Here is a 21,674-nt window from a genome sequence, read left to right on the forward strand (position 1 = left end):
TGATCCCGTACGGTGAACGGCGTGAACGAAAAAAAAAAAAGTCCAAAATTCCTACTTTTTTAATACATTTTATTAAAAAAAAATTATAAAAAATGTATTAAAAGTTTTTTATATGCAAATGTGGTATCAAAAAAAAGTACAGATCATGGCGCAAAAAATGAGCCCCCATACCGCCACTTATATGGAAAAATAAAAAAGTTAGAGGTCATCAAAATAAAGGGATTATAAACGTACTAATTTGGTTAAAAAGTTTGTGATTTTTTTAAGCGCAACAATAATATAAAAATATATAATAATGGGTATCATTTTAATCGTATTGACCCTCATAATAAAGAACACATGTCATTTTTACCATAAATTGTACGGCGTGAAAACAAAACCTTCCAAAATTAGCAAAATTGTGTTTTCCGTTTTAATTTCCCCACAAAAATAGTGTTTTTTGGTTGCGCCATACATTTTATGATATAATGAGTGATGTCATTATAAAGGACAACTGGTCGCGCAAAAAACAAGCCCTCATACTAGTCTGTGGATGAAAATATAAAAGAGTTATGATTTTTAGAAGGCGAGGAGGAAAAAATGAAAACGTAAAAATTAAATTGTCTGAGTCCTTAAGGCCAAAATGGGCTGAGTCCTTAAGGGGTTAATATCACTTCCATACAGTCATTTACACACTATATAGAAAAGGAAACCATTTGCACGTATTTAGGTTCACATTTATACCACACACATCAGATGTGTGGTATACCAAAAAGGATGTACCAAAACAAGACGAATTTGGCACAATGTTGCATATGTTTTTATAGTATAGGTGACATGACTGGGACAGGGAGAGTGAGCTGTCCCTAATAACACTCTCCCTGCCTACTTGCCCATCCGCCCTAAACGATGGATCGAAAACCCTGGTGTCGGTCCCTACCTGAGATAAAGGCGTAAAAACACGTGCAGGGGGCGTAAAAACAAATAATAAACATAGTCGGTCACAGGCCAGAAACAAAGCGGGAAAACTACCAAACAAGCAGATACACAAGACAGAATATATACAGGCAAACAGAACACAATATAGTGTATTAACAAACAGTTCATAAACTAGAATCCAGATAAACGGCAGACATGATAAAATGAACAAGACTAGGTATGGAACAATTAAACAGCAGAATCCAGGAGAAGCAGGGGATGAACGGAAGAACTGAATGCTAAACACTAAACTGATCAGGAAACATAGAACACTGTTTACACTGAAATTATCAAATAGAAAAAAGCTTTCACTGAAAAATAGTAGCACACCAAATACAAGTTAAAGAAATACAAAATTCTCTTTATTGCACATTTACCACACAAAAATAAAGTATAATGAGATATACAAATAGATATAAAAACATTTAAAATTGGCCATAAAAGGCCAGAGCACAACAAAGAGGAGAGGCCATGAACCCCCTCCTCTTAGAAAGCACCTGTCCTGAAAGATGTAATGGAAATAAATTAACTCCAGTCAATATATAGCACAGCCTTCATATGATAACAGATAACCAAGATACACTATAAGGCCTAGCTGAAAAGGCTCCCAAAGTACCAAACATGCAATAAAATGCTTATATAAAATCATGAATGAGGCAGGCATATCCGACAGGAGGGAATCCAATAATGAACGAGGTACAGCCAGGACAGGGCCACAGAGGACCCCACGCGTTCCGTTGCCACAAGCGACTTCCTCAGGGGTGTTGTGCTGATACCCGGTGTGTACATCCTTATATATCAATAGTAATTATGGGAATACCTTGCAGATGAGTGATAATACCAGCGTGCAAGCTCCAGTGGGATGCCAGAATGGTTTCCGGTCCCCACAAAGACGTTGCATCCGCTCCACATAGAAGTTAGAGTAAATACAGTGCGCATGCGCCAACCCCCACTCACGCATGCGCGTTAAAAAGAATACACTAGTACGCAAGCAATAAGCACAGGCACATACATATGATGATACGCATCGTGGAACGCATCGTCAGATGCGTGCGCCATCCACAGAGCAGAGTCGCACACAATGTATGTATGTATGAGTACGTGCACTGACATCAACTATGCGCATCAACTATGGGACGCACGTCCTAGCGCGCATATATTTGAGTCAGTGGACACAGGAAACACGGCCCATCCCCCACATTGCCACTAATCACAGTCATAAGGATATAGTAAGAAATGAATATAAAGAAATATATATATAAACATATATGTGAGATAATAGGTAAAGAACAAAATTATAAAGAGAATAAATGTGAAGAATGTATGTGAGAGTGAAAGTGCTATACTAATGAATATAAATAAATAAATAAATAAATAAATAATAAAAAAAATTAAAATTAAAATAAAAAATATAAACATAAATAAATAAAATAAAGAAAAATAAATAAAAAAATATAAAAAAATGAATAGATAAAAAATAACAAATAAAAAATAAAATATAAAAATAATAATAATAATAAATAAATAAAAGATAAAAAAAATATATATGTAATAAAAAAATTAATAATCATGAAAATAAATATAAAAATAATAAATATAAATAAAAGAAAAATTAAAAATTATACTAATAGATATGAACATTGTCCTGCAGAAGTGTATATGTGATAATATAGAAAATAGGTTATATACTAAAAAATCTATCATTTATTCATAGGTAAACGAGAAAAAATATAAAATGATGTGAGTGAAAAAGTGAGTGCGTAAAACAATATATAGAAAATGTATAACAAAATATATAACTAACATAAACAGATTAAGTTCAGAGGACACAGATCAGTGAGTAAGCACAGAGGATAGGATAGACCAATGGTAAAGCACAGAGGAAACACTATATGAGTGATCATGTACTCTATGATCAGTGCATGTACTCTATGATACTACTCTGTAGTACACAGCAACTAATAAGTACTAAAACAATTAAGAATTTTTTAATAGAAGTAATTTACAAATCTGTATCGAAGGGAGCTCAGCACCACTCTCTGTATATGAAAAGGATGGGAAAGGCTAGGACCCTTGATTGCTTCTCCCCTTGCAACTGCTGGAGGTACATACAGGTGCTACCACGCTGATAGACAATGTGAAATTCCAGTAAAAAAGATGAAGCGGAGCACTCACCAGACCTTGAATGCAGATGGATTTTATTGACCGGTTCGATAAAAGGCACATCAGGGGGGGAAGGTGGTACAGACAGGGGAGTGTGACTTAGAGACGCGGGGGTATCCTCTCGGTGACGGACCGTTGCGCGCCGAAGCGCTTCTCCAGACCGGTTCTGGCACCAGTTGATTTAAAAAAACTAAGTTTTCTACCGGAATACCCCTGATCACGCATCTATGGTTTAGACAGGTGGCGCGCGTTCCCCCTTTTCACCAATTACGATAGCGGGCTGCCGTTGGTTGCTATAGCAGCAGGAGGTCAGATCATGACCTCCTGTCTGCCTGCTACGGAAGCCTGTGAGATCAAGCCAGAGGCTGATCGGGTCATACTGTGCTGCAATACAAATGTATTGCAGTATAGTATAACCTGTAAAAAGTGTAAAAAAATTTAATAAAAAGTTCTTCAATAAAAGTATGAAGTGTACAAAAAAAAAATGTCCCTTTCCCAATAAATCCCAGTATTACCACCAAAAAATATCAAAAACACAAATAATATATATATATAATAGGTATTGCCACGTCCATAATGACGGGTACTATAAAACTATAATGTAAATGATCTTGCACAATGAACACGTAAAAAAAAAAAAAGCACAAAATTCTCCTATTTGGGAACAAACAGCAGAATAAAAAAGATCAAAGGGTAGTACGTATTGGAAAAATGATACCAATAAAAAGTACAGCTCATACAGCAAAAAAATAAGCCCTCACTCAATGGCGTCCGACGAAAAATAAAAAAAAGTTACGGCTGTTGAAAAATGAATGGCAGTAAAAGAATTTTGCTCAGAAAAGGAAACAGAACAAAGAAAGCTATATAAAATGGGTATCGCCATAATCGTACTGACCCACGGAAATATTACTTTTCCTGCACAGTGTACACCACATAAAGAAAAACACCAGAAATTTTCCAGTTTTTCACAATATTTTGGAGTTTTTCACTAAAAATGCTGCGTGTCAACAAAAATGCACCACTTTTATAAAGTACAATATGTCAAGAAAAAAACAATCTCAGAATTGCTCTGATCAGAAAAAGTGTTCTAAAGTTATTACCATTTAAAGAGAAACATCTCAAATAAAAAAATAAAAAAAGAGCCTGGTCATTAACATCTTAAGAACACAGGGCATACCTGTACGCTGCCTTTCTATCAAGCGGGGCCACGACTTTATAGCAGACCCATGGCTAATAGCGCGCGGCACTGATCGCGGTGCCGTGCACTATTAACCCTTTAGATGCAGTGTTGAAAGTTGATTGCTGTGTCTAAAGTGAAAGTAAACTACTCCCGGCATCCCGAACAGCTGGAGGACACAAGGAGGGTCCCTACCTTCCTCCTGCGTGTCAAGCAGCAGAATCATTGATCAATGTTATCCTATGGGATAACAATGATCAATGTAAAATATCAGTGTGTGCAGTGTTATAGCCCCCTATAAAAATAAAAGTTAATAAAGATCATTTAACCCCTTCCCTAATAAAAGTTTGAATCATCCCCCTTTTCCCATTAAAAAAAACAAAAAACTGTGTAAATAAAAATTAAAATATGTGGTATCGCCGCTTGCGGAAATTTACGAACTATAAAAATATATCGTTAATTAAACCGCACAGTCAATGGCATAAACGCAAAAAAAATTCCAAAGTCCAAAATGGCATTTTTTTCTTCAATTTGATTTTTTTTTTTGTTTTGACGTCGATTTTTGGGTAAAATGACTGATATCATTACAAAGTAGAATTTGTGGAGCAAATAAGCCATCATATGGATTTTTAGGTGAAACATTTTAAGAATTATGATTTGTTAAAGGTAACAAAAGTCCAAAAACGGGTTAAAGACGTATTCCAGAAAAAACTTTATATATATATATATATATATATATATATATATATATATATATATATATATCAACTTGCTCCAGAAAGTTAAACAGATTTGTAAATTACTTCTATTAAAAAATCTTAATCCTTCCAATAATTATCAGCTGCTGAAGTTGAGTTGTTCTTTTCTGTCTGACAACAGTGCTCTCTGCTGACATCTCTGATTGTCTCGGGAACTGCACAGAGTAGAAGAGGTTTGGGGATGGGGATTTGCTTCTACTCTGGACAGTTCCCAAGACAGGTGTCATCAGAGAGCACTTAGACAGAACATAACAACTCAACTTCAGCAGCTCATAAGTACTGAAAGGTTTAAGATTTTTTAATAGAAGTAATTTACAAATCTGTTTAACTTTCTGGAGCCAGTCGATATATATATATATAAAAAAAAATTATTTTTTCCTGGATAACCCCTTTAACCCATTAAGGACCAAGCCCATTTTAACCTTAAGGACCAGAGCGTTTTTTGCACATCAGACCACTGTCACTTTAAGCATTAATAACTCTGGGATGCTTTTACTTTTCAGTCTGAATCAGAGATAGCTTTTTGGTGACATATTCTACTTTAAAATTTGCAAAATCAGAATTTTTCAGGGACCAGTTGTGTTTTGAAGTGGATTTGAAGAGCCTTCATATGAGAAAACCCCCACAAATGACCCCATTATAAAAACTGCACCCCTTAAAGTATTCAAAATGACATTCAGTAAATGTGTTAACCCTTTAGGTGTTTCACACATTTTTTAGACTTGCATTTTCTTGTAGACCCAGTTTTTGAAGGGGTAAAAGGAGACAAATTTTCCTAAAATTTGTAACCCCGTTTCTCTCGAGTAAGGAAATACCTCATATGTGGATGTAAAGTGTTCGGCGGGCGCAGTAGAGGGCTCAGAAGGGAAGGAGCGACAATGGGATTTTGGAGAGTGAGTTTTTCTGAAATGGTTTTTGGGGGACATGTCCCATTTAGGAAGCCTCTATGGTTCCAGAACAGCAGAAAATCCCCCACATGGCATACCATTTTGGAAACTGCACCCCTCAAGGCACGTAACAAAGGGTACAGTGAGGTTTAACACCACACAGGTGTTTGACGACTTTTCGTTAAAGTTGGAAGAGTAAATTAATGTATTTAATTTTTTTCACTAAAATGCTGGTTTTCCCACAAATTTTACATTTTCACAAGGTGTAATAGGAGAAAATGCCCCCCAAAATTTGTAACCCCATCTCTTCTGAGTATGAAAATACCCCATGTGTGGACATCAAGTGCACTGCGGGCGCACTACAATGCTCAGTAGAGAAGGAGTCACATTTGGCTTTTGGAAAGCAAATTTTGCTGAAATGGTTTTTGGGGGGCATGTTCCATTTAAAAAAAAAAAAAAAAAAAAACACATGGCATACTATTTTAGAAACTACACCCCTTAAGGAACGTAACAAGGGGTACAGTGAGCCTTAACACCCCACAGGTGTTTGACGACTTTTCGTTAAAGATGGATGTGCAAATGAAAAAAATGTTTCCCAAAAATGCTGGTTTTCCCCCAAATTTTACATTTTTACAAGGGGTAATAGGAGAAAATGCCCTCAAAATTTGTTACCCCATTTCTTCTGAGTATGGAAATACCCCATGTGTGGACGTCAAGTGCACTGCTGGCGCACTACAATGCTCAGAAGAGAAGTCAGATTTGGCTTTTGGAAAGCAAATTTTGCTGAAATGGTTTTTGGGGGGCATGTCCCATTTAGGAAGCCCCTATGGTGCCAGGACAGCAAAAAAAAAAAAAAAACACATGGCATACAAAACACATGGTTCCTCAAGGAACGCAACAATGGGTACAGTGAGCCTTAACACCCCACAGGTGTTTGACGACTTTTCGTTAAAGTTGGATATGTAAATACATTTTTTTTCCACAAAAATGCTGGTTTTCCCCCAAATTTTACATTTTTACAAGGGGTAATAGGAGAAAATGCCCCCCAAAATTTATAACTCCATCTCTTCTGAGTATGGAAATACCCCATGTGTGGACGTCAAGTGCGCTGCAGGCGCACTACAATGCTCAGAAGAGAAGGAGTCACATTTGCAAATTTTGCTGAAATGGGGGGGGGGGGCATGTCGCATTTAGGAAGCCCCTATGGTGCCAGGACAGCAGAAAAAAAACACATGGCATACTATTTTGGAAACTGCACCCCTAAAGGAACGTAGCAAGCAGTACAGTGAGCCTTACCACCCCACAGGTGTTTGATAAATGTTCATTAAAGTGGGATGTGAAAAGGAAAAATTAGATTTTTTACACTAAATTGCTGGGGTTACCCCAAATTTTTCATTTTCACAAGTGGTAATAGGAGAAAATGTCACTGTAAATTTGTAGATACATTTCTTTGGAGTAAGGACATACCTCATATCTGGATGTTAACAGCTCTGCGGGTGAACACCGATCTTGGAAGAGCAGGAGCGCAGTCAGGGGCCTTGAGCTTGCACATAGCTGTCTATGGAGCCAGAACAGTGGGACTCCCCCACAAGGAGCGTTACATGGGGTAAATTACTAACAAGGGGTACAGTGGGGCGTAAAATCATAAAACAGGTTATGTTCCCAGAATGATGACCCAGAGCATAGCCAAAACAAAAAAATATGCCCACCCCAAACCCTATGGTCTGAATCATCATTCTGGGAATGTGATGTGTGTGGCCATCCCTAACATGTTGCCTCAAATGCGCACCTCGCTCAGGTGGAGAGAGAGGGCTGCGCATTTGAGGCAACATAAAAAAGTCCCCGATGATAGTGACTCAGAGATGTTATCAGTTTTTTTGTTTTTGTTTTTTTTATAAAAGAGTTTTTTGGGCAATTTAGTGTTTTTATGGGATTAAAATTTGGAATGTACTCTGGACTTGGTGCATTGGGGTCAAATTATGGGAAATTAAAATGAATGGGGAAAATGTAGTACTCCATGGAAGTGTGATACTCCCTGAAGCAGTTTTTAATGCAGAGGCCCGGATGATCGGGGGGGGGGGGGGCTCTGGCCGGGGGGGATGGGGGTGGGTGGAGTGTGCATGTGTGTGCTTGGTGTAACTTTTATATATAACAGTGTGTGATTATAAATCACACACCGTTATATGGGGGGGGGAATGGTGGGGGCCAAATGCAGCACCCTGAACCCCTTATAGGGCACAGGTCACGCTGAAAAATCTGCAGCAGACCCTTTAGGACCTATTAGGGGGTCGGGGGGGATTTTTTTTTTTAAACTTTTTTACACTTTTTTTTTTATAACTCCTACCTGTCCCTGAAGATAAATCACCATGTATCTCCGGGTCACTGGGTCACACGTGAATCGAGATTTGCAGCGATCTCAGTACCGACCGAATTTCCCAATGGCATACAGGTACGCCTTTGGTCCTTAAGTGGTTAAGGTAAAATATGGGTCCATCCTTAAGGAGTTAAGATGTCTAGCAACAGAGTACCCCTTTAACCCATTGGGGACCGAGCCTATTTTGACCCTAGAAAAGAAAGGACCGACGGACGGCGCCTCGTGTATTTACCCTCAATAGATCGGGTGGTGGGTGGGGGGGGGGAACCCCACGGGGCTTATAGATGGCCGCTCACCTTGAGATCTATGCAAAAAAGCATATCACCCACGATATAATCTGGGTACTGTAGTACGAGTCGCTGCTATGCCGATGGGTTGCAGGAGGAAACAAGTCGTCCTGGGAGTCAATATTAGAAGTAGAGCAGGAAAAAACCCTCAGGTATGGCGCTGCAGACTCTTGTAGACAGATGAGGCGGATGCCAAAGGTAATAGGAAAGTCCTCAGCAGGACATTTTATTAAAAAAACAATAAAATGGACAAGATTACGCGTTTCGGGAGGATCCCTCCCTTCCTCAGATCAGGATAAGGACAGTACAACAATAGCAGGTTTATATAGCCCAAAAATGGGCGCCAAAAACACATGGGAGGAGTAACAATCCAAACTTGAAAATCAAAGTACAGGAACAGAAACAGCACTTACATATAATATACAGTATGAATATACATTAGGAAGCAAAACAATTACAAATTGTGGTAATATAAGGTCAGGTTATGTGTTTGACCAAGACTAGCAACTGCTGGAGAATCGCAGTGGGCCGGAAGCTGTCAGCCGCATCATGTGAACAGTGTAAACAAGGCACTTCCTGTGTGAGAAGCACGTCAATAGCAGTGAGCTCTGAAGCAGGGCTGGTTGCCCTGGACGCGTTGCTATGCTAGGAGGTCACATGGTCAGCTCTCTACCAATCAGCTCTGAATGTGGTTTCTCCTTACTTGTGAAGGCTGTGAGGATCGTACTGGCAGAGGACACTGACAGGCTCCTATTCAGTGTAAGCTGTGCGATTATTATCTATATGCAAATAGTGCTGTCAGGGGATACTAGCTGCCTGGTCAGTGTGGGCTGTGAGCACTGTGTATAATAGGATTGCACTGTCAGGAGATACTGACAGTCTCTTAGACACTTCAGGCTATGTGAATCCTGTGAGGATCCCACTGTTAGGGGATAAGCAGGCATGAGAGGGAGACAAGATGTTTATAGAGAACTATACAGGGATATTAGTCTGTTAATCAGTGCAGAGAAGAAGTAAGCACTGCCTGTATAGTGATCACATTGTAAGGGGGAGACTCACATTGTCATAGGTAAAGATGAAGGTGATATGTAAAAGAGGACATGCTGGTGTGGTATTATGATGTGTAACAGCATGGTATAGTATAACCAGGTATTAACTGATAACAAGATTACTATTTTAGTCATGATCGGACCATGTTAGGTATGTGGTATTGATAGGAACTTGTGTAGTGATAACATATGGAGTGATATGCTGTGTCTTAAGGGCCATAATAGGTATATAACCCTATATCAACCATTGGTGTATAATGGATCAGAACACCCTATGTAAACAGTACACTCTTTGTAACCTAGTAAAAATATAAATATGTGCATAGCATTAAGAAATATAAATATGTGCATGGCGTTAAGAAATATGAATATGTGCATGGCGTACAAAATATATGTATATAAATGGGTCTAGGTACTATAAAAACATGTAGTAATGAAAACACATGTACAAATACATATGCACACATGCACATATATACACATATGCATATATACACATATACACATACACATACACCCATCTACACACATGCGTGAACATATACAAAACCATATAGGGAATAATGGTTTCAACTGCATATGCATGGGGAAGTTGTAAAACAGAAGAATAAAGTAAGAGCAGGAGTGAATTATCTGATGACAAGGTGATGGCCTTATTTATAGGGAGCATTCTATCATCTCATTAAGACCTGTGGGCACCAATGTTTGGAGTTTGTATATCCAGTAATTTTCTCGTTTACGTAAGGTATTAAACCTATGTGGAATGTCCCTGGATATACTTTCTATTGGGGTAATTGAAATAACATTGAAGTTTTGACCATGCTGTTCAGTTATATGCCGGGAGACACTATGGAGGAGAAAACCATTGGTGGCGTTGTTCCTATGTTTTGTGATTCTTTCCCGTAGACACCTAATGGTTCTCCCCACATATTGTAGACCACATTGGCAATCCAGAAGATACACCACGTATTGGGAGGAGCAGTTCAGCAAGGTTTTAATCTGGAATGTTTCTCCCGTGATTTTAGAGGTGAAAGTTTTGGCACGGTGGTGGAGATTTGCACAACATTTGCAGCGATTATGCCCGCATCTATAAGCGCCTGTGGTGGTGAGGAAATTCACAGGTTGGTGATTGTGAGTTTTTAATCTGCTGGGAGCTATAATATTACGGAGTGTTTTACCTCTCCTGAATGTAACACCTGGTTTTTGGGGGAGAGTGTCTCGTAGAAAGGGGTCATTCATTACAATTGGCCAGTGTTTGTGTAAAATGTCTTTAATGTGTTTGTGCTCTCTAGAAAAAGTGGTTATGAAATTTATAGACCAATCTTTCTCATTGCTCGGGGTGAATTTTCCTTTGGACAAGCATTCTTGTTGTGATAGAGTGCTAGCCCTCTTAAAAGAAGAATCCACAATGGCCTTTGGGTATTTTTTAGCCCTAAACCTTTTTCTTAGAATGTCACTCTGTTCTTCAAAATCATTGAGGTTAGAACAATTTCGTCTAATACGTTTAAATTGCCCATAAGGCACATTTATGAGCCATTTTTTAAAATGTGAACTAGTAAAATCAAGATAGCTGTTACTATCTACTTTTTTAAAAAAGGTTTTAGTATTCAAAGCTCCTAGGCCATTGTGGAAAACAACAACATCTAAAAACTCAGCATTATCATTAAAAACATTATGTGTGAAATGAAGGCCCCAGTTGTTACAGTTAAGATATGTTAAAAATTCATCTAATAAAACAGTGGAACCATTCCAAATAAAAAATATATCATCAATAAAACGTTTAAAATAAACACAGTGTCGAAATAGATGGTTTGGATAAACAAAAGTCTCCTCAAATAAGCCCACAAAAAGATTAGCGAAGCTGGGTGCCACGCGTGACCCCATTGCGGTGCCGGTATGCTGAGCATAAATACATTTCTGGAATTCAAAGTAATTGTGTGTTAAAACGTAGCGAAGACCTTTTTGAATAAAATCGCGCTGAGCCTGTGGGAGTTCTGGGTCATTGTTTAGAAAATGAGCCACAGCATTAATCCCCAGGTCGTGGTCTATCACCGTGTACAAGGAAGTGATATCCATTGTAACCAAGAGGTATTCTGTCTTCCATTCTACTGCTAAAATGGAGGAAATAAAATCTGTAGTATCTTTGAGGTAGGAGGTCAATTTTAAAACGTATTTATGCAACAGCAGGTCTAAATAATGTGACAAATTGGAAGACACAGAGCCTATCCCAGATACAATAGGGCGCCCTGGTGGATTTTCGGTATTTTTATGAACCTTTGGTAAGTAATAAAAAATAGGTAAAGATGGTTCATGTATAAGAATAAAATCTTTTTCAGATTTATTCAGGACGCCCGTCTGAAAACCTTCATTAACCAATGTTTTCAATTCATCAGTGTATTTCTTAGTCGGGTCTGTAGGCAACGTTTTATAAAATTTGGGATCGGTAAGGAGTCTGTTAGCTTCCTTGATATAATCTTCTGTGTTTAAAATGACCACCCCTCCCCCCTTGTCTGCTGGTCGAATCACAATATTACGGTTCTCCGCTAGTTTCTTTAAGGTTTGGTGTTCAATGCGAGATAAATTATTAGCATATTTATTGTCTCTTTTAGTAAGTTTTTCTAGATCGTGTGCGACCATGCTAAGAAAAGTATCAAGGTAACTGCCTCTCGATTGGAGGGGATAGAAGTTCGATTTTGGTTTAAGGTCAGTGTGTATAGGTGCTGGTACCATAGATTCTATATCAGTGGTGTGGCTGTGCTCCCCTTGTGGTTCACCTTTGATATTGAAAAACCTTTTAATAGTAAGCTTTTTCACAAAATTATTAAGGTCAATAAATAGGTCAAAGCTGTTGGACCTTCCCGTCGGACAGAATGATAGCCCTCTTTTGAGGATATTATTTTCAATATCATTGATAATATAAGTAGAGAGATTGAATATTTTAACAGTGTCTATATTTGGACAACCTTGTGTGTCTTGTTCTTCCTTTTTCTCTTGTCTTCCCTCGTTTCTTTTTCGACCTCCCCTGCATCCCCGTCTCCGCGGTCTTTTCTTTTTACCCCTAAAGGGGGAGCTATGTCCACTAGTTCCATAGGGGTTGTGGGTTTCATAGGTGGGGGTGATATCTGAATTCTGCGGGGGAGGTCTAAAAAAACAGTAGTGTTGTGTTGGTTGTGGGGTAAGGATAAATCCATATTGGGGATGGTGGTATTTGAGAGTTTGGGATGGTTAGTGGGGGGGTTCTCCATTGGGGTGAAATATATGCGTCCTGGATCATTACTGCAAGGGGGGGTAGTGATATGAACGGTTAGTAGTGAGTCATCAAGGAGAGAATCTTGGTCAGATGAAGAGAAACGGCCTGAAGGAAGGCGTTTAGAAGGTTCGTGTTTGGGTGGATTGAGGCTACATGAGTTAATAAATTCAATGAGTTCCTGAGGAGGTGGATTAGATGGAGCCGTATTGATGGTGGGATGATGGACGGTAGTAGTATGAGTGCTGGTCTGTGGTATAATATTGGATGGATGGGAGTGACAATCAGAGGTAGAAAGCTGTTTATGGAAAGAGTTGGAGTGTGACTGGTGGGTAGGTTCAGATGGATTAAGGCGTCTGGGTTTGTGGGAGTAGGGTTGCCGAGGAGTAGTATTCTGGGTTGTGGTTTTATGAATGAGATTAGATGGTGGCTGGGGGGTAGTTTTGTAAGTTGGTCTGAAGGTTTTAGTATTGTTTAAGGAACGTGGTGGATATTTATTTTTATTTGTCTTATTATTAATATTTTTGTTTTTACTATAAGTGAGGTTCCCATCATGTGGTTTGTCTGTTTTGAGCCAGTATTTGATGTTATTATTCTGATAGTCATTCCTATCTCTGTTCAGCTTGGTCAGCTTTTTTTGTAATATTTCTTTTTCCAACTTGAGTGATTTTGTGTTATGAGATAACTGCCACTCTGTGTATTCCGGTAAATGTTGGAACTTCGAGAGTGCAAATATGCAGTTATCGATTTTATCCGAGAGGTGGTCTACAACTGAGTCCCTTTTTTCTGATAATAATTGAAGGAGTGTGGAGGAACAGAAGTTTAAAGCATATTCCCATTTACTGTAAAACTCAGTGTCCTCTTTGAATGATGCAATTGGTCTCAGTCTTAAACCCCTGGGAACAAGTTTTTCATTCAGATATACTTTAAGAAAAGCACTGTCCAGTTGATGGTGAGTTTCTTCCGCTGAGAGTTTTTCAAGTTCAAAGAAGAGGCTTTTCATTTGTTCAAAATCATTAACCTTAACAGTACCTGCAGGATCAGAGGAGGACATCACTGTTCCAATGAATGGTGTGGAAGTCACAAGGGTGTCGAACATCATGGATCTCCTGTTTAATCTTGTATTCTTGAGGTCCATGGTAGCGAATGAAGGGAGGGTAGTCACGGTCGCCTCGGCCATGAGTAGAAACTCTTCTGGCACGTTACAGCTAACGGCCTGTGTTGAAGAATCTGTAGAGAAAAGAAAAGAAAGGACCGACGGACGGCGCCTCGTGTATTTACCCTCAATAGATCGGGTGGTGGGTGGGGGGGGGGAACCCCACGGGGCTTATAGATGGCCGCTCACCTTGAGATCTATGCAAAAAAGCATATCACCCACGATATAATCTGGGTACTGTAGTACGAGTCGCTGCTATGCCGATGGGTTGCAGGAGGAAACAAGTCGTCCTGGGAGTCAATATTAGAAGTAGAGCAGGAAAAAACCCTCAGGTATGGCGCTGCAGACTCTTGTAGACAGATGAGGCGGATGCCAAAGGTAATAGGAAAGTCCTCAGCAGGACATTTTATTAAAAAAACAATAAAATGGACAAGATTACGCGTTTCGGGAGGATCCCTCCCTTCCTCAGATCAGGATAAGGACAGTACAACAATAGCAGGTTTATATAGCCCAAAAATGGGCGCCAAAAACACATGGGAGGAGTAACAATCCAAACTTGAAAATCAAAGTACAGGAACAGAAACAGCACTTACATATAATATACAGTATGAATATACATTAGGAAGCAAAACAATTACAAATTGTGGTAATATAAGGTCAGGTTATGTGTTTGACCAAGACTAGCAACTGCTGGAGAATCGCAGTGGGCCGGAAGCTGTCAGCCGCATCATGTGAACAGTGTAAACAAGGCACTTCCTGTGTGAGAAGCACGTCAATAGCAGTGAGCTCTGAAGCAGGGCTGGTTGCCCTGGACGCGTTGCTATGCTAGGAGGTCACATGGTCAGCTCTCTACCAATCAGCTCTGAATGTGGTTTCTCCTTACTTGTGAAGGCTGTGAGGATCGTACTGGCAGAGGACACTGACAGGCTCCTATTCAGTGTAAGCTGTGCGATTATTATCTATATGCAAATAGTGCTGTCAGGGGATACTAGCTGCCTGGTCAGTGTGGGCTGTGAGCACTGTGTATAATAGGATTGCACTGTCAGGAGATACTGACAGTCTCTTAGACACTTCAGGCTATGTGAATCCTGTGAGGATCCCACTGTTAGGGGATAAGCAGGCATGAGAGGGAGACAAGATGTTTATAGAGAACTATACAGGGATATTAGTCTGTTAATCAGTGCAGAGAAGAAGTAAGCACTGCCTGTATAGTGATCACATTGTAAGGGGGAGACTCACATTGTCATAGGTAAAGATGAAGGTGATATGTAAAAGAGGACATGCTGGTGTGGTATTATGATGTGTAACAGCATGGTATAGTATAACCAGGTATTAACTGATAACAAGATTACTATTTTAGTCATGATCGGACCATGTTAGGTATGTGGTATTGATAGGAACTTGTGTAGTGATAACATATGGAGTGATATGCTGTGTCTTAAGGGCCATAATAGGTATATAACCCTATATCAACCATTGGTGTATAATGGATCAGAACACCCTATGTAAACAGTACACTCTTTGTAACCTAGTAAAAATATAAATATGTGCATAGCATTAAGAAATATAAATATGTGCATGGCGTTAAGAAATATGAATATGTGCATGGCGTACAAAATATATGTATATAAATGGGTCTAGGTACTATAAAAACATGTAGTAATGAAAACACATGTACAAATACATATGCACACATGCACATATATACACATATGCATATATACACATATACACATACACATACACCCATCTACACACATGCGTGAACATATACAAAACCATATAGGGAATAATGGTTTCAACTGCATATGCATGGGGAAGTTGTAAAACAGAAGAATAAAGTAAGAGCAGGAGTGAATTATCTGATGACAAGGTGATGGCCTTATTTATAGGGAGCATTCTATCATCTCATTAAGACCTGTGGGCACCAATGTTTGGAGTTTGTATATCCAGTAATTTTCTCGTTTACGTAAGGTATTAAACCTATGTGGAATGTCCCTGGATATACTTTCTATTGGGGTAATTGAAATAACATTGAAGTTTTGACCATGCTGTTCAGTTATATGCCGGGAGACACTATGGAGGAGAAAACCATTGGTGGCGTTGTTCCTATGTTTTGTGATTCTTTCCCGTAGACACCTAATGGTTCTCCCCACATATTGTAGACCACATTGGCAATCCAGAAGATACACCACGTATTGGGAGGAGCAGTTCAGCAAGGTTTTAATCTGGAATGTTTCTCCCGTGATTTTAGAGGTGAAAGTTTTGGCACGGTGGTGGAGATTTGCACAACATTTGCAGCGATTATGCCCGCATCTATAAGCGCCTGTGGTGGTGAGGAAATTCACAGGTTGGTGATTGTGAGTTTTTAATCTGCTGGGAGCTATAATATTACGGAGTGTTTTACCTCTCCTGAATGTAACACCTGGTTTTTGGGGGAGAGTGTCTCGTAGAAAGGGGTCATTCATTACAATTGGCCAGTGTTTGTGTAAAATGTCTTTAATGTGTTTGTGCTCTCTAGAAAAAGTGGTTATGAAATTTATAGACCAATCTTTCTCATTGCTCGGGGTGAATTTTCCTTTGGACAAGCATTCTTGTTGTGATAGAGTGCTAGCCCTCTTAAAAGAAGAATCCACAATGGCCTTTGGGTATTTTTTAGCCCTAAACCTTTTTCTTAGAATGTCACTCTGTTCTTCAAAATCATTGAGGTTAGAACAATTTCGTCTAATACGTTTAAATTGCCCATAAGGCACATTTATGAGCCATTTTTTAAAATGTGAACTAGTAAAATCAAGATAGCTGTTACTATCTACTTTTTTAAAAAAGGTTTTAGTATTCAAAGCTCCTAGGCCATTGTGGAAAACAACAACATCTAAAAACTCAGCATTATCATTAAAAACATTATGTGTGAAATGAAGGCCCCAGTTGTTACAGTTAAGATATGTTAAAAATTCATCTAATAAAACAGTGGAACCATTCCAAATAAAAAATATATCATCAATAAAACGTTTAAAATAAACACAGTGTCGAAATAGATGGTTTGGATAAACAAAAGTCTCCTCAAATAAGCCCACAAAAAGATTAGCGAAGCTGGGTGCCACGCGTGACCCCATTGCGGTGCCGGTATGCTGAGCATAAATACATTTCTGGAATTCAAAGTAATTGTGTGTTAAAACGTAGCGAAGACCTTTTTGAATAAAATCGCGCTGAGCCTGTGGGAGTTCTGGGTCATTGTTTAGAAAATGAGCCACAGCATTAATCCCCAGGTCGTGGTCTATCACCGTGTACAAGGAAGTGATATCCATTGTAACCAAGAGGTATTCTGTCTTCCATTCTACTGCTAAAATGGAGGAAATAAAATCTGTAGTATCTTTGAGGTAGGAGGTCAATTTTAAAACGTATTTATGCAACAGCAGGTCTAAATAATGTGACAAATTGGAAGACACAGAGCCTATCCCAGATACAATAGGGCGCCCTGGTGGATTTTCGGTATTTTTATGAACCTTTGGTAAGTAATAAAAAATAGGTAAAGATGGTTCATGTATAAGAATAAAATCTTTTTCAGATTTATTCAGGACGCCCGTCTGAAAACCTTCATTAACCAATGTTTTCAATTCATCAGTGTATTTCTTAGTCGGGTCTGTAGGCAACGTTTTATAAAATTTGGGATCGGTAAGGAGTCTGTTAGCTTCCTTGATATAATCTTCTGTGTTTAAAATGACCACCCCTCCCCCCTTGTCTGCTGGTCGAATCACAATATTACGGTTCTCCGCTAGTTTCTTTAAGGTTTGGTGTTCAATGCGAGATAAATTATTAGCATATTTATTGTCTCTTTTAGTAAGTTTTTCTAGATCGTGTGCGACCATGCTAAGAAAAGTATCAAGGTAACTGCCTCTCGATTGGAGGGGATAGAAGTTCGATTTTGGTTTAAGGTCAGTGTGTATAGGTGCTGGTACCATAGATTCTATATCAGTGGTGTGGCTGTGCTCCCCTTGTGGTTCACCTTTGATATTGAAAAACCTTTTAATAGTAAGCTTTTTCACAAAATTATTAAGGTCAATAAATAGGTCAAAGCTGTTGGACCTTCCCGTCGGACAGAATGATAGCCCTCTTTTGAGGATATTATTTTCAATATCATTGATAATATAAGTAGAGAGATTGAATATTTTAACAGTGTCTATATTTGGACAACCTTGTGTGTCTTGTTCTTCCTTTTTCTCTTGTCTTCCCTCGTTTCTTTTTCGACCTCCCCTGCATCCCCGTCTCCGCGGTCTTTTCTTTTTACCCCTAAAGGGGGAGCTATGTCCACTAGTTCCATAGGGGTTGTGGGTTTCATAGGTGGGGGTGATATCTGAATTCTGCGGGGGAGGTCTAAAAAAACAGTAGTGTTGTGTTGGTTGTGGGGTAAGGATAAATCCATATTGGGGATGGTGGTATTTGAGAGTTTGGGATGGTTAGTGGGGGGGTTCTCCATTGGGGTGAAATATATGCGTCCTGGATCATTACTGCAAGGGGGGGTAGTGATATGAACGGTTAGTAGTGAGTCATCAAGGAGAGAATCTTGGTCAGATGAAGAGAAACGGCCTGAAGGAAGGCGTTTAGAAGGTTCGTGTTTGGGTGGATTGAGGCTACATGAGTTAATAAATTCAATGAGTTCCTGAGGAGGTGGATTAGATGGAGCCGTATTGATGGTGGGATGATGGACGGTAGTAGTATGAGTGCTGGTCTGTGGTATAATATTGGATGGATGGGAGTGACAATCAGAGGTAGAAAGCTGTTTATGGAAAGAGTTGGAGTGTGACTGGTGGGTAGGTTCAGATGGATTAAGGCGTCTGGGTTTGTGGGAGTAGGGTTGCCGAGGAGTAGTATTCTGGGTTGTGGTTTTATGAATGAGATTAGATGGTGGCTGGGGGGTAGTTTTGTAAGTTGGTCTGAAGGTTTTAGTATTGTTTAAGGAACGTGGTGGATATTTATTTTTATTTGTCTTATTATTAATATTTTTGTTTTTACTATAAGTGAGGTTCCCATCATGTGGTTTGTCTGTTTTGAGCCAGTATTTGATGTTATTATTCTGATAGTCATTCCTATCTCTGTTCAGCTTGGTCAGCTTTTTTTGTAATATTTCTTTTTCCAACTTGAGTGATTTTGTGTTATGAGATAACTGCCACTCTGTGTATTCCGGTAAATGTTGGAACTTCGAGAGTGCAAATATGCAGTTATCGATTTTATCCGAGAGGTGGTCTACAACTGAGTCCCTTTTTTCTGATAATAATTGAAGGAGTGTGGAGGAACAGAAGTTTAAAGCATATTCCCATTTACTGTAAAACTCAGTGTCCTCTTTGAATGATGCAATTGGTCTCAGTCTTAAACCCCTGGGAACAAGTTTTTCATTCAGATATACTTTAAGAAAAGCACTGTCCAGTTGATGGTGAGTTTCTTCCGCTGAGAGTTTTTCAAGTTCAAAGAAGAGGCTTTTCATTTGTTCAAAATCATTAACCTTAACAGTACCTGCAGGATCAGAGGAGGACATCACTGTTCCAATGAATGGTGTGGAAGTCACAAGGGTGTCGAACATCATGGATCTCCTGTTTAATCTTGTATTCTTGAGGTCCATGGTAGCGAATGAAGGGAGGGTAGTCACGGTCGCCTCGGCCATGAGTAGAAACTCTTCTGGCACGTTACAGCTAACGGCCTGTGTTGAAGAATCTGTAGAGAAAAGAAAAGAAAGGACCGACGGACGGCGCCTCGTGTATTTACCCTCAATAGATCGGGTGGTGGGTGGGGGGGGGGAACCCCACGGGGCTTATAGATGGCCGCTCACCTTGAGATCTATGCAAAAAAGCATATCACCCACGATATAATCTGGGTACTGTAGTACGAGTCGCTGCTATGCCGATGGGTTGCAGGAGGAAACAAGTCGTCCTGGGAGTCAATATTAGAAGTAGAGCAGGAAAAAACCCTCAGGTATGGCGCTGCAGACTCTTGTAGACAGATGAGGCGGATGCCAAAGGTAATAGGAAAGTCCTCAGCAGGACATTTTATTAAAAAAACAATAAAATGGACAAGATTACGCGTTTCGGGAGGATCCCTCCCTTCCTCAGATCAGGATAAGGACAGTACAACAATAGCAGGTTTATATAGCCCAAAAATGGGCGCCAAAAACACATGGGAGGAGTAACAATCCAAACTTGAAAATCAAAGTACAGGAACAGAAACAGCACTTACATATAATATACAGTATGAATATACATTAGGAAGCAAAACAATTACAAATTGTGGTAATATAAGGTCAGGTTATGTGTTTGACCAAGACTAGCAACTGCTGGAGAATCGCAGTGGGCCGGAAGCTGTCAGCCGCATCATGTGAACAGTGTAAACAAGGCACTTCCTGTGTGAGAAGCACGTCAATAGCAGTGAGCTCTGAAGCAGGGCTGGTTGCCCTGGACGCGTTGCTATGCTAGGAGGTCACATGGTCAGCTCTCTACCAATCAGCTCTGAATGTGGTTTCTCCTTACTTGTGAAGGCTGTGAGGATCGTACTGGCAGAGGACACTGACAGGCTCCTATTCAGTGTAAGCTGTGCGATTATTATCTATATGCAAATAGTGCTGTCAGGGGATACTAGCTGCCTGGTCAGTGTGGGCTGTGAGCACTGTGTATAATAGGATTGCACTGTCAGGAGATACTGACAGTCTCTTAGACACTTCAGGCTATGTGAATCCTGTGAGGATCCCACTGTTAGGGGATAAGCAGGCATGAGAGGGAGACAAGATGTTTATAGAGAACTATACAGGGATATTAGTCTGTTAATCAGTGCAGAGAAGAAGTAAGCACTGCCTGTATAGTGATCACATTGTAAGGGGGAGACTCACATTGTCATAGGTAAAGATGAAGGTGATATGTAAAAGAGGACATGCTGGTGTGGTATTATGATGTGTAACAGCATGGTATAGTATAACCAGGTATTAACTGATAACAAGATTACTCTTTTAGTCATGATCGGACCATGTTAGGTATGTGGTATTGATAGGAACTTGTGTAGTGATAACATATGGAGTGATATGCTGTGTCTTAAGGGCCATAATAGGTATATAACCCTATATCAACCATTGGTGTATAATGGATCAGAACACCCTATGTAAACAGTACACTCTTTGTAACCTAGTAAAAATATAAATATGTGCATAGCATTAAGAAATATAAATATGTGCATGGCGTTAAGAAATATGAATATGTGCATGGCGTACAAAATATATGTATATAAATGGGTCTAGGTACTATAAAAACATGTAGTAATGAAAACACATGTACAAATACATATGCACACATGCACATATATACACATATGCATATATACACATATACACATACACATACACCCATCTACACACATGCGTGAACATATACAAAACCATATAGGGAATAATGGTTTCAACTGCATATGCATGGGGAAGTTGTAAAACAGAAGAATAAAGTAAGAGCAGGAGTGAATTATCTGATGACAAGGTGATGGCCTTATTTATAGGGAGCATTCTATCATCTCATTAAGACCTGTGGGCACCAATGTTTGGAGTTTGTATATCCAGTAATTTTCTCGTTTACGTAAGGTATTAAACCTAT

At 39.3% G+C, this 21,674-nt stretch overlaps 2 protein-coding genes and 2 long non-coding RNA genes across 8 annotated transcripts; 2 read left to right on the forward strand and 2 right to left on the reverse strand.

Annotated features, from left to right (window-relative positions):
• Nucleotides 1-8,608: 8,608 nt before the first annotated feature.
• Nucleotides 8,609-12,390, forward strand: LOC130273374 (uncharacterized). Of its 2 annotated transcripts, XR_008843974.1 has the most exons (4): nt 8,609-9,362; nt 10,678-10,773; nt 11,837-11,931; nt 12,262-12,386. It is a non-coding gene; the product is annotated as an uncharacterized LOC130273374 (long non-coding RNA). The 2 variants fall into 2 exon arrangements; XR_008843973.1 differs by lacking the exon at nt 11,837-11,931 and having other exon boundaries at nt 12,262-12,390.
• Nucleotides 9,552-15,115, reverse strand: LOC130273370 (uncharacterized). 2 transcript variants are annotated; one of them, XM_056520065.1, is made up of 2 exons: nt 14,245-15,115; nt 9,552-14,129 (listed from the first exon to the last, which is right to left on the reverse strand). In XM_056520065.1, exon 2 carries the CDS (start codon nt 12,380-12,382, stop codon nt 10,310-10,312), a length of 2,073 nt encoding a protein of 690 aa, XP_056376040.1. In that variant the 5' UTR covers nt 12,383-14,129; nt 14,245-15,115; the 3' UTR covers nt 9,552-10,309. The 2 variants fall into 2 exon arrangements, with proteins under 2 accessions (XP_056376040.1, XP_056376041.1); XM_056520066.1 differs by having other exon boundaries at nt 12,379-14,129.
• LOC130273373 (uncharacterized) lies at nt 14,898-18,022 on the forward strand. 2 transcript variants are annotated; one of them, XR_008843972.1, is made up of 4 exons: nt 14,898-14,994; nt 16,310-16,405; nt 17,469-17,563; nt 17,894-18,018. It is a non-coding gene; the product is annotated as an uncharacterized LOC130273373 (long non-coding RNA). The 2 variants fall into 2 exon arrangements; XR_008843971.1 differs by lacking the exon at nt 17,469-17,563 and having other exon boundaries at nt 17,894-18,022.
• LOC130273369 (uncharacterized) lies at nt 15,184-20,747 on the reverse strand. 2 transcript variants are annotated; one of them, XM_056520062.1, is made up of 2 exons: nt 19,877-20,747; nt 15,184-19,761 (listed from the first exon to the last, which is right to left on the reverse strand). In XM_056520062.1, exon 2 carries the CDS (start codon nt 18,012-18,014, stop codon nt 15,942-15,944), a length of 2,073 nt encoding a protein of 690 aa, XP_056376037.1. In that variant the 5' UTR covers nt 18,015-19,761; nt 19,877-20,747; the 3' UTR covers nt 15,184-15,941. The 2 variants fall into 2 exon arrangements, with proteins under 2 accessions (XP_056376037.1, XP_056376039.1); XM_056520064.1 differs by having other exon boundaries at nt 18,011-19,761.
• Nucleotides 20,748-21,674: the final 927 nt, after the last annotated feature.

Source organism: Hyla sarda, chromosome 5 (assembly GCF_029499605.1).
Source record: "Hyla sarda isolate aHylSar1 chromosome 5, aHylSar1.hap1, whole genome shotgun sequence".
Lineage (NCBI taxonomy): Eukaryota > Metazoa > Chordata > Amphibia > Anura > Hylidae > Hyla > Hyla sarda.

What these genes read in the sequence shown, in the direction of transcription:
- LOC130273370 (XM_056520065.1), bottom strand. Translation starts at nt 12,382, where the DNA reads ATGGTACCAGCACCTATACACACTGACCTTAAACCAAAATCGAACTTC.
- LOC130273369 (XM_056520062.1), bottom strand. Translation starts at nt 18,014, where the DNA reads ATGGTACCAGCACCTATACACACTGACCTTAAACCAAAATCGAACTTC.